Below are 19,444 nucleotides of genomic sequence, written 5' to 3' on the forward strand. Positions count from 1 at the left end.
GATTGGAGACTGGTTCCTTCTAGCATTGAGGAACACATGATTCCCTACATGTTATTTGTAATCTGGGAGACCAGGTGATGTGATTTTATATATATATATATAATCTTAACAATTGAACTTTTCATCAATAAAAATGATCACTTCTCAGTTCATCACATTTTAGACAAAGAAAAAACATATATTACAAATAGAATAATAAGGTCTACAATTTATTGTTAAACAATTAAAAATCTCAATTATATGAAGGATTCCATGGAACATTGAATTTATTGAGAATTGTTAACATTATTCAGTTTTAAGGATTTCTGAACGTGATGTAGCATTTTTTTTTAAACATTTTTTTTATTTTAAGAAAGCTTTAGTGTGTGTGTTTGTACATATTCATAAATATATATACTTTTATTTTCTTGATAAAAATTGTACTTATAAAATTATATTTTAATTTTACAAAACAACATACATTTTAATTCTTATTATCATTATATTGTCAAAGATACTGCTTTGCTAATGTGGCATAACAACAAAGGATTAAATAAAAAACAAACATGAATTCTTATAAAAATTTTAAATTTTATTTTAATTGGCAAATTAGATATTGCAAAGGAAAACAATATAATTTCAAGGCATATATGTGAAGGGTAGCAGGGAGGGCAGGCAGGGAAGTGTGTTATGCCCTTCCACTACCATTCGTTAAACACAAACTTCGTCTCGTTGCTTGCAAGTTCATAAACATTTAGTGATTGCAGCTGTTTCATGAAGACTAACCAAATAGAAAACTTTAAGCTATGAATTTTCTCCTTCCTCTAAAAATGTCCATTAGTAATTCTTTATAACAGTAAAATGTTCACATAGCTCGTAAGTTTTCAGTATGGTGTGCATCACAACATTAATAATTCTCATTCATTCATATTTTTATGAGAATTTAGTTTGGTTCAAAGTTGAAGTTAAAACAAAAAAATAATAATTATCAAAACTCTTCATATAAACATCTCCATGTGATTTGTGTTATAAACACTTTAGCCTCAAGGATGGTGTACTGAAGAAGCTGTTTAATAACATTTTATTTCGATTAACGTTGAGAAGTCTGCACCTTTTACCTCCTTTTTCTAATGCTGTTTTGTGCACTTCAAAACTCACTATAAACACACACACATGCATACAACTCATTTAAAAAAGTACTGCACTGATAAACAGGAGGTGGGTCAGACCGGAGGAAGGACTTGTTATGTGGTCAGTCCATAAAGCCACACTGTTATTTCGAAAAATTGACCAGCAACTATACCCTGAAGCGTAAACGCAGTTCTGTACAAAGCTTGGCGGTACAATTGTACATTTTTATAACGCATTTATTTATATTTTCACTTTATATATATGTATATATATATATATACATACATATACATATATATACATACACACATATATCACAATATATAATATATATAAAACAAGTATTCGTTAATAAAAACAATAAAGCTATTTGTTTTATTTCGAGATAAAAAAAATTACTGAGACGATGGTCAGACATCAGCAAGTCTTGATGTTGTTGATGGAGATCGTGAATGTATAACAACTTTATGACCATTTTTTGTAACAAACCCATCACTTTCCACAAGGACAGCAGTGTCTCTGGCACGCTCAGGTGATTCTGGGGAAGTTTGACGAGCTTGTTTATGTTTTCGCCATGCTGTTTGAATTAGCCGAGCACAATACTCTTCACGCTGCCTCCAAAGTGTTGATGATACAGCTTCATAACCGACTTCATCAGGCCTTCCTGGGGCCACTTCTCCAAGCTCTGCAGTTTCTTCAATTGGGTTACCCTTTCGAGCAAAGAAGTCTTTAGTGAGTGCGTCAAGAATATCTACACAGAACATCATGTCCCCTTTGCAAATCGGAATGTCCATGGACACAATCTTATATTTATTCGGTTTATGGATTTGTAAAGGAGGTTCCAGAACATCTAAGAAATCGGAAAGTTGCTCATATCTGATATACTGTGTACCATCAGGATCAAATTGCTGCCATATTTCATAGTACATATCATAATCATCATCAGTAAGGCCTTCTTGGACATCTTCTGTTGCCTGAGAATAGTTTTCCAAAATAACAGCTATGTACATATTAATAACTATAAGAAAGCTAATGACAAGATATGAGAGAAGAAATGTAATCCCAATGGTAGAAGATCCACAGTCTCCAGGTGAACCCATTTCTGGATTAGGTTTACTACAGTTCTCCTCATTTATTATACCATCCAAGACACCATCCCAGCCAGCCGATGTAGACATCTAAATAGAAAAAATAGTATAATTAATATATTAAATTAAAATTCAATAAACATAAATAGATATATGTCATAGGGGAGATAATTGGCCATGGTTATTTATATAAATGATGAAAGTCAAAATTTAACATTATTTCAAATAAAAAAATAATGGATCAAAGTAACTGACTATTTTTAATTTTTTCTGATGTTTCTGTCTAACTGTTTAGTTGGGATTCATCAAATCAGTATAAATATAAAATGGTCTAAGTGTTAACTATGGTATAAAACTCAAAGTAATATAAATATCTCATAAAATGCTAATGTTCAAAATAATACTACAACAGATAAAATGAAAAAAAAAACATGATTAAAATATAGGAAGCTCATTAAAGCAAGAACTGAATAAGAAGAACACCAACCACCGGTAGCAAGAATAATACAATAAAAGAAAAATGAAAAGTGGAGAAAATGAGTAGCATTGGCAAAATAATGAGAAAAAAAAATCTTTTTTCTGCCCTTTATGATATTAGACGATATCCTTGATTCTTTAATAATATTATTTCCAAAATACATAATCTTTATTTTTTCAAAAACTGTCCCTCTTTCCTAAAGTCTATTTTTAATAAGGTATTTTTTATGATTCCTTACTTAGACACTATTCTCATGAACAATGTAAGGATGTTGATCTTTCATGATCCCAATCCATCCTTTACACTTAAATCTTCAGACACCAATTCCTAACCAATTTGTAATCCAATTCCTCTGAACTACATGTCTAATCATTCTTGATATAATAATTACATTCGAGTCAGTTGCAAACCATGAGAACAGGCTGTTTTCTAAATTCATTTAAATCATAATATTATCACTCTAACAATAAATATCTTTCACCTATTCCATTTTACTTAATATTCACAAAAATCTTCAGAACCTTGTTTTATCCTGTACTGACATTACTATTTTTTACTTACCATTTATTTATTTCTGTTTTTACTCCACTTTTGAAACAACTACCCCTAGGTCAATACCTCTAATGTTGAGCCTCTACTCCCACTACTAAATTATTTTTCCTCACAGAAGTAGGTATTTTCTTTTGTGGTACACTTCTTTGATCTTTGAGTCCACAGCAAAAAGAAAAAAAAAGTGTGATTGAAGGGTGCCATGAAGAGGGTCTTTGTTGTAGATTTGGGAGGATTTTATAACAAAAAAACAAAGAATGTCACTTAAACGGAAGCCAACCACCAACTGATTTCAAACAAAGGGAACATGGTTGTCCCATTGTCTGAAGCAATGTTGCCATCCACTGTTTTACTTACAATCATATTTACAAATTAAATAATTATACCAATTTTCTACAACAGTCTTGGGTTCAGCACTTGTTAAGTACACTTTCACGACTAATGGTTACTTGGTGGCATGATTACTATTCTACTAAACCTCCAGGTTTTTCCTTAAATCTATTGAAGAGTCACTTTTTATAAAATTTGTTTCCACTAGGAGGGTTTCTTAAAGCCGATCTACAGTTGATAGAACAGAAAAAAAATTTTCATAAAAGTCGGGCTTAATATAGGTCAAAGAATAAACTTTATAAAGAGTTAATAATATTATTCAATTTTCCATAAGAATCCATGCATTTATTTGTTGAGACATAATCATCATAATAGGAATTTGGTTCTCCTCAACTAGTTGAGAAAACTATTATGATCTTAGCTGATGATTGATGAGAGAATTGTGATGACTGATTCTAGCAGATAATTTAATTAAATTGTACAATTATGTTAAATTTATTTTTGTTTTAAATTTCATTTTAATGCATCATTTCCATGCAAATAGTAAAAACTAAAAACTTTAAAAAAATTGTTTATAGATTTTGGTGATTTATTCCTTCAAGACATGTCTGACCTAAAAAGTGCCAACTATAAGCCTAATAAGCGCTTTTGAGATCCCACATGGCCTGAAGAAATAAATTAACAATAACCTTGGAAGAGCCACTTTTAAAAACTTTTCATGGTTTTTGGCGATATCCAAGCAAATGATGCAGAAAATCAAAAACCTAAAGAGCAATTGTTATATACATATTTATGCAAATATTAGCCGTATAAATATATTATATATATTTAAGTAAATGAAAAAATATTATATACCTGAAAAAGAAGTATCATCGACTGGCCAAAGGTCTTGAAGTTATAAACATCGTCAAGACCACTCTTTTCCTTGACATGCATAAAGAATGACATTCCAAAAATAGCAAAAATAAACATAACAAGAAAAAGCAGCAGACAGATGTTGAAAAGAGCTGGAAGTGACATTGCGAGAGCAAAAAGAAGAGTACGAATTCCTTTGGCACCTTTGACCAGCCTCAGAACTCTGCCAACTTTTGCTACTCTTACAACTCTCAATAGTGTAGGACTTACAAAATACTTCTCAATTATGTCACTCAGCACCAAACCTAAAATAAACCATTAAATGAAATTAATTCCACAAAGAAGAAAGAGGAGTATTTACACATTGCAAAAAAATAAAAATGAAATAATATAATTTTTTATAAATCAGAATATACATTGTATCTTAGCATAGAGGTTCACCTCCATAACCAGTAAAAATTTTAGAATGTGGTTTGATTTTTAATGGGTCATTACAGTGAAATTTTTTAATCTTCTTCAGCATTCCTAACTGTTGAATTTCCAATTGAATAGGGTAAGTTATTTTACAGATTCTGAAAGTAAATCAGATTTAAGACTAATTCAAATCATATCACTTTATTAATCTGATGTTTCTGAAAGGCTCCTCATGTTTCAACAGGAAGATATTAATATCTCCCATTCATGACTGGTCCGGTATGTTTCTTCAAGAAAATAATCTTGATGATGACAATTTTGTTTTATCAAATAATAACATTACTTATGAAAATAGCTTGAAAATAAAATTTTCGTATTTAGGGTGTATCAATTATGAAGACAAACAAGAAGGTGTTGGAAATAAGTTTAATCTCTTTAATAACTGTCAAAACATAAATACAGTAATGGATTATATATTATTAGCTCATTGGAATTAAATAATTGAAGTTTCCTTCAAACATGAAGGTAACAATATTATTATGAAATATTAAGTATTAAAAAAATAACAGAAAATAAAACAAAACATAACTGATGACTCTTATTAGATAGAAAAGTAGAATGACTATGGTGTAAAGAGGTTGCTGGCAGAAGGAGGGTAAAGAGCTGGGCAAGAGTCTTTGGTCAAGGAATGTAGGAGGTTTGAAAAAGGTTCGTTTGAGTTTAGAAAACCGTCACAACTAAATTTTTTTAATGACTCCAAGTCCAAGCAAATAGAGTTGGATAGTTTGGGCTTGGGCCTAATAAGCATGCCTCTAAAACACATTCAAATAGTTATGTAATCAAACTCAGTTCTACATAATGGTTCCATCCATGATTTAACTAATCGGGAACTGTGTACATGAATTTACAATAATTGTACCAATAAAATTTAAAAGAGGAAATTAAATTAAGACATTTTTTAATTATCATAAACATATTTTTTGTTGTATAAACAGATGTCTTTTTTAGTATACACTTCCTGGTACCTTGTCCCCCTATGTCCCTGAATTAGTAGGTCTTCTAGGTAAATCTGGCCGACAAGGTGAATAAATTGTAAATGCATCTTTCTTTTTACTTAGATATTCAAATATTTTTTTAATAACAATGAATTTAGTAGACTGGAGGAAACTGCTATTTGCTATGATGTATTTCCCTCAGATAAAGAAAGTAGAGATAAAAAAAGCTTTCTGTTTAAGAAGGTTTTGTATGTTGTTTAGGTTAAGTGCCCCTATTCCCTGCCTCTAAGCAAAAAGTAAACAGTTAAACTATTCCATAAATAAAGAGATATTAGTTATTCTATTTCTTACCTAATATAGATAGAATAACAACCACAAAATCAAAGAGGTTCCAGGGCTCTTTGAAATAGTGGTAACGAAGAGCAAAGATTTTCATTAGGCACTCGCTTGAAAAAATTACAATGAAAATCATGTTGAGCATATCAAGAACAAAACTAAACATTTCAGTCTGTTGGTAATGATCCATTGTCATTGTGAGCATGTTAAAACCAATGAACAACATGATGACCATATCAAACTTCTTATCAGTCACGATTTCAAAAACAATTGCCTGAGGTCTCCACTAGAAGTGATAATAATATTGTTATAACAAAATAATATACTTTATACAGTGTTCAAGTATCAGCTATTATTTTTTTTTACCCTTGGCCGAGGAATAGCCTTCAATGGCTTCTTGGATCCCATTTTTTTCATTGCATTGTAATATTTCTTTTGATCTTCTGTCATGAACATCTCAAGAGAACCTCCAGCTTAAAAAATTAAAAATACATATATTTATTTAGTTCATTAATTGATAAGTAAATGAAAATCAACAGTAAAGAGAATTTGAAGTCAAAGACAATCCATATAAACACTGATTTTGTATCAGAAAACAAATATTCAATAATGATTAAGCATTTTTTTATTTATTTAACTTTATATTACTCTCTAGAAAAAATGATTTCCACTTAGTGAAGAAGGGTAACTCTGTAAAGAACATGCTTAATAATTTAGCATGATTGTATTTTATCTTAAAACTGACATTTTTACATAAATGACCATAAATGTATATCTCATTAACTGATATAAACATGATTTTTTTTTGTTACCCCCTACCTGGCCATTTCTGACACACAGGAGGAGGGAGTATTGGAATCGGTATCTAGTGAGGGAACTAGTCTGGCAAGTAGGCCTTTGTGCCAACACTTGGAGGCTACCTTGGAGTTTCTGACACTTACTAACCAAGGTGAGAGGGCCAAGATTTGTTTCTTGGGACCACTAAGAAATAAATATTAACTGTCCCAGTTGGGAATCAAAAACGTTCTGAACCAAGCCCTTTAGAACTTACATCTCAAAATGCACAGCTTTCATCTTGGCGGAAGGGGGAGATGAGTTAGTTTTTAAAATTTATTTTAACCATCTGAGTACAATGGGTCTCATGGAATGCCAAGTTCTATAGGTGTCCTTTTGAGACCACAAACAATTTTTTCCACTTTCAAATTTGTGTTACTAAATAGGAAATTAAGCCTTGTACTTCCATATACATTTAGGTGCTAATAATGAAGTTCATCTTTACAAGTTTGATGTTCTTTTTTCCTAAGGCCAAAAATAAATAAAGCTGGCATCTTTTTTTTTTTTTCTTTGATGAGAATATATATATTTTTTTGTATATTTCTAACTTAAAAAGAGAATAGCCATTTATCTAATCCCCTATTTATTAGATATAGAACTGACAGATATACAGTTCTGGCATAAGCTTTGAGTTAGTTGCATCACAGCAATGTAGAACACACTGTAATACACAATTGATATGACTATGTCAAAAAAAATAATTTGTATATATTGTATGAAGATAGTCCGGGTGGCGGTCAATAAAGGTATCAAAATAGTAAAAGAAAACTATTTATTGTTAACCAAGGTTTTTTTCCACTTTGGAGGGCTTTGTCAGGGCAGTCTGATTGAAGATTCTTTGTCATCTCATCTTCAATAAGACACCACTTACGAAGCTCAGGAAAGTTGGCAGTAACGTTGGTTAACAATAAATAGTTTTCTTTTACTTTTTTGATACCTTTATTGACTGCCACCCAGACTATCTTCCTACAATCTATTTCATATGGTCAACTATCTTCTTCCAATATATATATTTGAAACAGCATATTTTGTTTTTCTCTAGAAGAATTGAACTAAAAAAAAATTATAATTGGCACATACATATATAGCCCCTTAAACACCATTTTTTTCTCTCAATTATTACAACAAAACAAATCATCTTGAAAGGGATAAATGAACCAACTTTTCCAAAGTGATAAAAATTGCAATCCAAATCACTATATTGAAAGTTCACAATAGAAATAGTACCTAAACCTCATTAATTTATTAGTTACAGAAATAAATCTGGCATTGAAAACAAATACTTTGTAAAATGAAAAAACAAAGCAGGAAAAGAGAAGACACATTTGAAAGAGGAACTTAGCACTTTAGTTTAAATAGTTCTTAAAAGGAATACAACAGACAATAAATAATCCATAGGGATATATATGTAATCCTGAGAAGAATTAGGGAGGGCAATATAATAAATTTAGAAGAATACTAATCATTATTTTATAGGATAAGAAAAGAGTGATCAGTTATTTCATCATGAATGGTCTTTGTTGTATGTTATAATCATCTAAATTTATTAAGACTCAGTATACGGTGACCAACAATCTATAATTTGAATCTTTATCTATTAGGTTGTACCACCATGTGACAAGAAACTCTTGTTTGAATGTGAAAAATGGACCTTAATTTAGTTTTAATAGAGAATCTAAGAAAACCTACCATGATTGAGAGACAAGGTGAAATTTTCAAAGGTTTGTTATAATAATTTTTGTCTTAGTGTTTAGTTTAAGTACATAATATTTAAATTATTAATCAAATATATAAATAACATCAGAAAAAAATTAACTTCAGAAATACTTATCTTTTTCTTTTGTTCATTGAAATTGTCAATGATCACACCAATGAATAGATTAAGAGTAAAAAAAGAACCAAATATTATAAAAAATACAAAGTATAAATACATATATATATTTGTTTCTCTTATGGGTTGTTTTCCAATCTGAAACATTATGACAAAAATAATTACAAAATATTATTAAAATAAATCATATTGTAAAAAAATTAATACAAATTAACACCAACATCTCTAGAATCTATGGCATCATTCATGATTGGGATCCAGCCCTTAAAAGTTGCCACTTGAAAAAGGCATAAATATGCTTTTCCTACATGATCAAAATTCATGGGAGAATTTTCCCAGGTTAAATTTTCTGCCTCACAAACGTTCCTGTCAGGAATAATTTCGTAGCTTAAAACAGCTTTGTTTGCATCCACACACTGTAATAAATACACAGTTATCAAAATATATTGACATCTATCAATAAAAAAAAAATTTGCTAAAAATTTACCTTATAATACTTCCCAGCAAACAGTTGTACACCCATAATGGCAAAAATTAACCAGAATATTAAACAAACTAATAACACATTGAAGATACTAGGTATTGCTTGAACTAAAGCGTTTACAACAACCTATGTATAAAAGAAAAGAAAGAAAAATATATATTAACAATAATTTCTGGTGTTTAAAAAAGTACTGCATTAAATATAATAATACATGAAAGAAAATTAATAAATAATACTTCAAGATAATGTATATTAAATATAAAAACAATTAATAAATACTATAAATTTACTCTATAAATAAATCATATTTTAACAAATAAAAGCAACAGCAGACACTAAGCCAATGCAATACATGCAAATAAAGCATAAAACAACTACACTAATAAAAAAAAAAAAAAAAAAAAGATGCTCTAAATATGAACATAAAAAATTTATGCAGTGTGCGCCACACAGAAAGCATGTCAGCTGCGAGTCACAAGAAGAGGGGCTATAACTCATATACTCGGCTTAGTAAAAATTGCATTTCTCTAGCAAGGTCATAAGCAGTCTTCAATAGTTTTTCTGTGTGGGGCTCTCTGGCATCAGAAGATGAACCATCACTAATCTAAGGGCATATGGTGCACTACAATCTATATAATTATGAAGTGTAGAATAAAATTAACCCTCTTAAAAAAAAGTAAAATTGAATGAATCTTCAAATATATATTTTTATAAAAAAAAAATATATAAAAAGTTGTGATAAAATTTTTTAATTTAATGTTTGAAATATAAAATTGGCAATCAGGGCTAACAATTTAAAAAAAAATCTATGCAGTGTTTGGAAAACTCATTATTATTTGAGAAAACTAAAATAAAAAAAAATTATGTTTAACAACAGGATATTGATTACTAGTGAGACATTTACATGTCATATAAGACTAGAACAATCCCTCATAATTAACACTTATAGAATTTCAATATGTTCTGTAATACAATAATAAAATAAGATGTTTAATTTTTTACATAATACTGTTTATCCTGACTCATAATTCTATTCCCATGACAAGGAACAGTATGTAAATGCTCATCACTAACATAAACATAGGTCAGACTCTTTCATCTGATCAAGTATCGCCCATGTTGCACATTTTCCAAGATAATCTTATTATTTTACAATAAAAAATCATATTCCATGTTAATATTAGGTCTTAAAACTATTGTGGATAAATATATTTATTCATTTACGATATTCTAATAAAATAACTCTTCCCAGAAATACATGGACAATATATTAAAAAATAAACAGGATTTCTTTATAGAAATTAATTTTTCCCAAATATCACTTAATACAGCCAATTAAAAAATGACTCCCACTTTAAATATTAATCCATCTTTTAGCTTACATCGATGTTTACACAAAAACAAACAGAATGGATATCATAGTTTCATGGGATTTGATGGTTAAATTTGAAATCATTCTTTTATTAAGTGCTAAGTTAATAAATACATATTTATGTATTTATGAAATTCAACAATTAACTTAAACAATTATGATAGCTATCTTTTACATTTCTAACAAATAAAATAACCGTTACAATTTTTTGACTGCTTTTCAGGAGAAAAAAAATTCATTGTTTCATGAAGCGATAAGGAAGTTTTAAAAACATAAACCTTTTGTCAACCACCTTAAACCAAAATGGCAAAGGATAAAAAAACCTATATTAGAGTTCATATTGCTTCTATTTAGATCCATAAGAATATTTTTAGAAACATTAAACTGTTATTAGCAATCTTGAGAATAAATGGCAAAAATCCTAACATTTTATCTAAGTTTTATTTTTTAATAAATCAGATCAGTCATGATGATATAAAACAATATCAATTGTAGCCAATCGTTTTGTAATTAGAACCTTCTTAAGCCTGCAGAAGTCTGTAATCAGATGCCTATACAGCACATCAGGAATACTAGCAATGGTACACATAAGAGATATAGAAGCTCAAACTTTTTTTTAAGAGTTAAACATCCTAATGTTTCATGCAGAACTCTGTAAGTAAGGATTCTTCAGCTGTAGGAGGCTCAGGGGATTCAAGTTAGTAATCAATTTCCCAAGAAAATTACAAGTTTACCATTGGGTTTTTAGTAAAACCATAATTTTCATCTCGCAGCCTTTAATAGCATGATATAGCTTAACTTATAAATCACTTATAACAAAGAATCAATATTCCACTAAATAAAAAATAATTAAAAAGGGAAGAGTACCATATACATGATAAAAATCTGGTGTTTATCAGGTGATGATATGAATTGTAATCAATGTAATTCCTGTACACAGGACTGATAACCAGCTAGTCTATATCAAAAACATTTTAAAAATTGACTGCTACAAAACCCATGTAAAATAATAGTGAATAGTTTCAAAATTGGATTTCAAAAGTTGCACAAATAATTTTATGTGTAACAGGAAGTGAAATAATTATTTTAAAGTAAGGTATAAAGTTTAAGATGAGCAAAATTAACCCTTTCACAATAACTGGAATCAGAGAACTTGGTAGTAAACTTTTTTAGAATTATAGAACCTTAGAAGATTATAATCAAAATCCTACATTCACTAACTTCACATGCATCACTAATGACTAAAATATACCTATTTTAATGCATATTTTTTTAATACACTTTTAAAGTAGTGAAATCTTTAAGTATGAAAAATAATAAATACATTTCCAAAATTACTCAATAGAAATGATTTTAAAAGGAGGTAGTAATTTAATATTTCCCTTTATTTTATTTTTTTTTAAATACTTAATAATAAAATAATGAATTACAATGCCAAAAAAGGTTGACAGTTAGTGATAAATAAAATTAATGATTATTACACCCAACAAAAACTTTAATGTGTTGTGTGATCCGAGTATGTTCTAATATTCAAATAATTAATAAATTTATCCATAAGTTCAAGTAACTTAGTATGTTCTTGGGGATTCCATTATAACTAAATCAAAAATGTAACCATTCTAAATCTACTAGAGGTTCAAGAATCAATAAAAAAAATATATAAGGGTCTTATTTATCCACAACACTAAACATTTTATTATCTGAAAATATCAATGGAAATAATCATACAAAGAATGCCATTTTTAAAAAGATTAGACGCTCATTATTCTTTATTTTCATTATAACAAATATTCATTTCATTACTACTATTCAGCCTTAAAGGATAAATTAAAGAATCTTGGTTTCTTTTTACAGCAATTGTCATGAGATATTGTCCCTATTAGTTGTGATCATATCCATAATGAAGTTTCTGATTCATCAGTGTAACTAGGTTTCGCTTCAGGGGAAGCAAGGGCAAAAGCAAGGAAATTTATTGTATAATGAATTTATCATGGAATGTGTTGTACCATAAGGGTCACGGACCAATTTTGAAATAAAAATTTTAGATGGGAATTTCAATTTTTTCCCCGCTAGATGAGGGAGGAGAATGGACTTCACCTGCCACCCTTCAGGCTACTTCCATGTTCTTATGGTGAAGGAATTGGTGGTACAGTCCAACCATTGCACTATGTACTCCCTAATCTTTTTTTTCCATCTTAATTTTATCAGAAAATTGTATCATGCTATCACTCAACTAAACTACATAGTCTTTCCAAAAAAAATTGTGAAACTTCTGTTAGCTTCTTTGACTTTATAATCTTATCCTTTTTCTTTATTTTTTTTGTCAAGCTAATCAATTTTTAAAAATTAAAATTGAGTAAGATAGCATTAGGCGTGGGAGTGACGAACCCACCCTATGAAAAAATATGTCAAGAAACGCACGATGTATTTCCCTAGTACATAGCGAGCGGCCTTGGACCTCCACAGACTGTCATGCCAATACTAATAATAATAAGATAGCATAGATTATTAACCATTTACACTCAAAGTTTTTTTCATTAATATTACCAGCATAATAGTCCATGAGCCGCGACCGTCATTTGTCATTAAAGCGAAATATCTTACACATAATAGTTTTTACGATTTGTCATTGTCCTCATGTTATGGACTGATAATTATTTACATTGTCTCCATGGGAGAGAGCCCTCGAGTTTGAGGACAAATTTTAAATGGCTCCGCTCTAGAGCCCTTGAGTGCAAAGGGTTAAAGAAACCCCTAGTAATAAAATTCCACAGTAAGTTAACATAAAAACAAAATTACATATGTTAATAATATGATAATTTCAGTGAATATGCTACTGATTTCAGAGTTGTTCAGTAGAAAACAATTTTCAATCAACAATTTTTTAAGAGAATAAATGCCTTTGAAACCAAAATCTTTTATTTTGAATTTTTAATATAAGATATAAATTTTCACAAGATGGAGTGGGTCATTCAAATAACAGCCAAAAGAATTTTCTAAAACCAAGGAATTAAAGTTCATATTATATAATTTTACAATCATTTCATCATTGAAGATCATATGCAATAATTTATCAGTTTTTAAACAATCCACAATATATATAAAAAAGTGAGTTCAATTTAAATATAAAATACTGTATCTAAAATATAACTCAAATAAAAATGAGCTTTCTCTTGTATTTTTCCTTGACACCATAAACCAAAGTTATAAATAAAATTAATGAAATAATGATTTCGAATTGTATATAATTAATATTAAGTCAAAAGTGACAGAGAATTCACTGCATAATGTGTCTGATGCCAAATACAAATTTCATCTATTAAATTGGTAAAAAAAAACACGATTATTAAAAAAGTTTTTAATAAGTTGTTTAAAAATTTCAAAACATAAAAAATAAATAAAAAATGATTATGATGAGGGTCGACTACTAGGTTTGGACTAAACATACCCTCATGCCTTGCATCCGGGACATTGCCCTTAAAGGACGCAAAGCGCGGAGAGTTCGCATTGTTTTGAATGCCTGAATCCCTCCTGCACCAAGCAGGGACGCCGTGAAGTTTATCAGAGATACCTGGTGGCCGAAATAGACATTTCATAGCACAACACACACACACACAAAAATATAAATATTAATAGGTTAGTTTATATCCACATGATACAAGTACAAGGAAACTAAGTGGAATATTCAGAATACATATTTAGCACACACAAAAAATATTTAAAAAAGAAAACATAATCAAAGTAACGCAGGAACATTATGGTACCCATTGCCTTGGATAGAAATGATTGTGTTTACATACATATGTGCTCCATAAAAACAACAAACATGTGGGTAACACGAAAAGTACTTTTTTAACATCAATTACTAAATCACTCATTGTTTAAGAAATCATATCTCAAGAAAAATTTATAAATGAACCACAATATTTTATTTATTGTGCTTAGTGAGAAAACAAATCAGGGATTGCTTCAATGTAATTATTGTTAATTTAAAACAAATATTGATCAGTAAGTTATTGAATAATTTATGTGTACATCAATCGAGAACAAAATATTAATAATTTCTTTGAAATTGAGAAAGATAAAAGCATAATAATTCAAAACAAACTAACCACAAATGCTATTTGAATATGTATTTATTTTAATAAACAGGATTGAACTATTGATAAAAACAAGGATTAAGCATAACATTTATTACTTCTCTAATGGCATTTGTTATCAAGCACTTTGGCTGAACTGCATAAAAAATGCCAACACAAATTAATAGCAAAGAAAGTATGTTTTACAAGAAACATATTGGTATATAGACAACCCCTGCTTTCGGGAACACAACAAATTTGAATGTGCAACACTTATTCACAATATAACACATAGATGTTAAAACAGAAAGAATAAAGGGGAAAAGTAAAAACAACGAAAGCAATGGCTTTGCTTTTTGCAAAAGGATTTTTCACTTCATTTATATAATCAATGGATGCTTGTAAAGCGGACCATAGACTTACGCGCATGCCTTCCCAACGGGAAACAGCGCGGAGCGGCCTAAGGGCTCGCAAAGTGCGCATTGATCGGAACGCAGGAATGTCCGCTGCTCCCGTCCAAATTGCAACCAAGTTTATCAGCGACAGCTAAAAATAATCTCAAAAATTCTTTGATATGCTCATTGTTAAATAAACACAAAGTTAGAAAAAGTTTGGGCTGCATGACAGTCTTATTAAATAATAAATTTCTTTATAAATAGATAATGATGAAATATAAATAAATAATTGAAAGAATATAGAATGAAAATAATAAAATAAAAGCAATGTTTTTCCTAAACATTCTTACCTTTTTGTTCTTTCTGTTTCTTTTTTTTTTTTTTAATTATGCTACAAGTACATAGCATTAAATTATGACAAAAACTACAAACTAATGAAAAATTTCACTTAAAATAATCAAATATTTTGCATGGTGTTGATAAGTATGGCTTCTTTACTTTTAATTAAAATCCAAATAGCCAAATAAATGTAGATCGTTGTCATGAAAAGAAATGAAATATATATATGTGTACATTATATCTATAATTATAAGTAAAGTAATTAAACAATGTTGTGGTTTTAAGTATGGATGATTTTAACTAATTATGGTACTTGTCCGACATTTTGATAATAAAAAAATATTCTAAATAAAAATAATACATAATATTATAACAATGTTCATATAAAAATGAGAAATGATTTGCTTGAAAAATGTTAACTTACATTATTTAAACAAAACAATTAAATGAAAAACTCAAGGAAAGATCCTCAGTTATTGTGTTATATGAAATAAATTATAGAGGATAATTCCAAAATTATTTTCCATACAGTAATGCTGTAAAGTGAAAAAACTTTGTAATCTTAATTAACCTAGGGAGTCCAAAGGAACCACTTGGTGAAATATTACTATGTAAGTCATAAGCTAAACATTTTTGTTTTTCAGCTGCTAAAACTTTCGGAATTATATCAACTCTTCATCAAATATTTAAATTTAAAAATTCAAATCTTCATGTAAACAAAACATTAAGATAATTAGTGAATGTTGATTCATGCTATAAACGTTGGCCACCCATATTGATTTTGGATATTGAGGACCCTCCCATCTTTTATCATTTTAATCAATTAAAAAAATTTTTTTTTTCAATTTTTCAAGTCTGGTTCAATTGCTTTCAATAATGCAAAATGAATAAATGTGACAAAGTATGGTATGGATATAATTAACTGTAAATTATTATAAGGAGAGTTTTGTTGGGAGGGGTGATGAATGGAGGGACACAAATAAGTAAAATTTATTTTTTATTTGATAAAAAAAAGTTTAACTTATTATTTTTTTGACCTTACCACCGACCAATATCTCCTTACATGATAAATTATGTTTCTAAAAAGTGCAAAATTCAACCAGAAAAATGTTAGTAACAAATTCTGCTTTCTAATTACATAAATAGCAAATTTAAAATAATGACTGAATAAGATTTTGAATAATTTTTCTGACCTTTGTTGTTTTGTTCAAATATTTTCCTCAGACATTTGCAAGAATTAATTCACTATTTACAAAAATATTTTGGGTGAAAGGTGAGAAAGTTTTAAGACAAGCGGAAAACTGGAATATAAAAGACTAGGGGTAACATTACTAACACTTTCTTCAGCATCAAAGTAATATACAAGCTTAATAATGAAAATAATTTCTACAGACTGAGTCTAAAATAGGAATAAAGTCTATGATGGATTCAGGTTTTCCTTCAATCAAAATTCTATTGTTTCTGCCACTAACTACTGTTCTCTGATTCCGAACATTAAAACCACAAGGTATTTCTTACACTATCAAAAGAAAATGTTTGGTGAGATAATACTTTAATCCATTTTGCCATTATAACTAATGATTAGAACATACAATGCTTGGCATATAAAATAATACAATCTTAAGAACTGAAATTTAAAATAATATTTTTGATGGTTAATGAAGTCATTACAATAAAAATATACTATATATATATTGTAATATATATATATTTTTTATTGCAATATCCTCTTTTTGTGTAATAATATATTTTTAAGTATAACTGGTTTTTAATATGTTTTTATTTCTATTTTTTATATTTATCATTTCAATTGCTTTGTTAAACCAAAAAGAGAGCTAACCAATTTTGTTCAGTCAAATATGGAGTGGAAAGATCGTTATTCAAAACAAAGAAGATGGCAGGGCATGTCTTGCCAAAGTTCGTTGAATCGCAGCCATGTTGAGTAGATTCCAATATTTTAAAAACTTTATTTTAATTTCTCATCATAATTGAAATTACAATACATTTAAGAGAAAATAGAAGTTAAGAATAAGCATTAAAGAAAATTATTCATAAAGGAAATCATAAGAAAAAACTCAAAACCGTAGTGCTACAATCAATGAGAACTAACACCTAGAGAAGGGGAAGGAAGAAAACTTGGTTTTTGGAAGGATTCGTTGCTTAGGCACGGGCGGGGAATGATGTTTCATGAGGAGGTCCTCATCATCTTTTGTCTTACTCAAGGGTGGACATCTTGAGAAAGAGGACATCGAAGAGTCACCCAAGAAGAATAAGGGACTCCTTGTTTGGATCGCCAAACAACACATTTTGGTGGATAAGAAGTGAGTAAAAAATTGTTATAGGACCAATGGTTTGTTTTGTTAGTGTTTGTTTACTGAAAGATTACCAACAGTCAGTGGTAGTTCTAGTGCCTAGAAACCCGCCCTGAGATTAAGAGTCTAAAATATAATAAAATTCTACTAGCTATTTAATATTAAAGCTTTTAGTTTGAACCCAAGCTACACTTAAGATATGAAATTAGTTAAAACTATTAAAAATTCTTTTTATTTTATTTTAAATAATTTTTGAATATTAACTAAGAAAAGAATATAACTCAGAAAAAGTCTACTGGAACATAGATCTATAAATTATTAACGTCTGTAAAAAATGTTAAATGAATATGTGGAAGAGATCATTACTAGTCACATATATATATATATATATATATATATAGAACAGACATACAAACTTTTTTTTCATAAATCCATTAAATTATGGAAATCCCATTGTATGCTGTAGTCAACTTATAAAATTAAGTTTATTTACAGTTTCTATTAAATTCACCAAGAAGATTAGGACTTATGTAAAGGAGAGGAGAAAGAGACCCATAGATAAGATATTGAGTATTTATATTTCTGGCCTGGGTTTGAGCCTGGCTATGCCAATAGAATAAATCAAGTAATATGTAACATCAATCAACAAAAAAAGGTTTAAAACTTTAATCCCACAACATACAGAACTGCAATTTATTGTGAATGCTGCTATACACCTTTATAGTCTATCAAAAACAGGTATAATAGATATAGCGATATACCTGGGAATAGCATTTTAGAGAACAGAATGAAGCTGTTGTTAATAAAGCTATCGGACTCTTACAGGCTGACATCCTCAACTCCTTGAAAATCATGTTAAAAGAAGAAGAAATATATGTAATAAACTTTTCCTTAATACGGAGAGGGAAATATTCCTAACTCTTCATGTTAGTAATTTCATATGGGTAAAGAGTTATATTTTTATTTTAATTCTAAGCAAGTAGCTGAGGAAACTAAAATCCATTTTATCAGTTTACACCATGGCAGTTGGTTACGACAGTTGTAAACTACCTCTGAGTGATGTAATTTATCTCTAGTATTCATAGATTTTAAATGATCCAAAACATTTATATCATACTTCACCTATCATAAGCCTTATAATAACTTCTTTTTTTAAGGACGAATTTAATAGAAATTGATGAAAAAAATAAATATTTCATTAAATTGACCTTTTTTTCCTAATTTTCCTCAATCAAATTACATTTTCTAATCCTTAAAGAAAATTATCAATTTTAAAATTATAAAATTGTCACTAAATGCTAGAACCTAGGGGTCTCACATAAATATGAATTCATATGTGGGAGTAGGTAGCTGAATGATCAGGCACTGGGGCTTACTCCAAGGACCCAGGTTAAAATCCGGCTGATCACCCCCGTGGGTTTGGGAGCCCTCCGGTGTCCACCCAGCCTCATGAAGTGTTACCAGACGGTCACCAATAAGATAACCTCTGGCAGTCAAGCAAGATTCTGACTAAATCATCTCCTTACACAATCGTTGGTCTAGTAACAGTACTTCCTTACTGCTCCACCTGACCTTTCATGGGTTATAGCGGTACAGATTTAATTTTTTTTAATTTACCAATATATATATTTTAATTTCTTGGT

The 19,444-nt window shown here is 29.2% G+C and overlaps 1 protein-coding gene across 35 annotated transcripts in view; it reads right to left on the reverse strand.

Annotated features, from left to right (window-relative positions):
* Nucleotides 1-550: 550 nt before the first annotated feature.
* para (paralytic) overlaps nucleotides 551-19,444 on the reverse strand; it is a 198,827-nt gene continuing 179,933 nt past the window's right edge. For 21 of the 35 annotated variants that reach the window (XM_067048423.1, XM_067048408.1, XM_067048416.1 and 18 more), the window contains 8 exons: nucleotides 14,125-14,247; nucleotides 9,308-9,430; nucleotides 9,042-9,236; nucleotides 8,821-8,958; nucleotides 6,522-6,629; nucleotides 6,171-6,441; nucleotides 4,411-4,715; nucleotides 551-2,288 (listed from right to left, as the gene is read on the reverse strand). In XM_067048423.1, coding sequence (XP_066904524.1) covers nucleotides 1,521-2,288; nucleotides 4,411-4,715; nucleotides 6,171-6,441; nucleotides 6,522-6,629; nucleotides 8,821-8,958; nucleotides 9,042-9,236; nucleotides 9,308-9,430; nucleotides 14,125-14,247 — 2,031 coding nt within the window. In that variant the 3' untranslated portion in view covers nucleotides 551-1,520. Of the gene's footprint in view, nucleotides 2,289-4,410; nucleotides 4,716-6,170; nucleotides 6,442-6,521; nucleotides 6,630-8,820; nucleotides 8,959-9,041; nucleotides 9,237-9,307; nucleotides 9,431-14,124; nucleotides 14,248-15,178; nucleotides 15,302-19,444 lie in introns of all 35 variants that reach the window. The other 14 variants (XM_067048417.1, XM_067048401.1, XM_067048415.1 and 11 more) reach the window with 2 other exon arrangements.

Source organism: Halyomorpha halys, unplaced genomic scaffold, assembly GCF_000696795.3.
Source record: "Halyomorpha halys isolate HHAL.00 unplaced genomic scaffold, Hhal_1.1 Scaffold730.1, whole genome shotgun sequence".
Classification (NCBI taxonomy): Eukaryota; Metazoa; Arthropoda; class Insecta; order Hemiptera; family Pentatomidae; genus Halyomorpha; species Halyomorpha halys.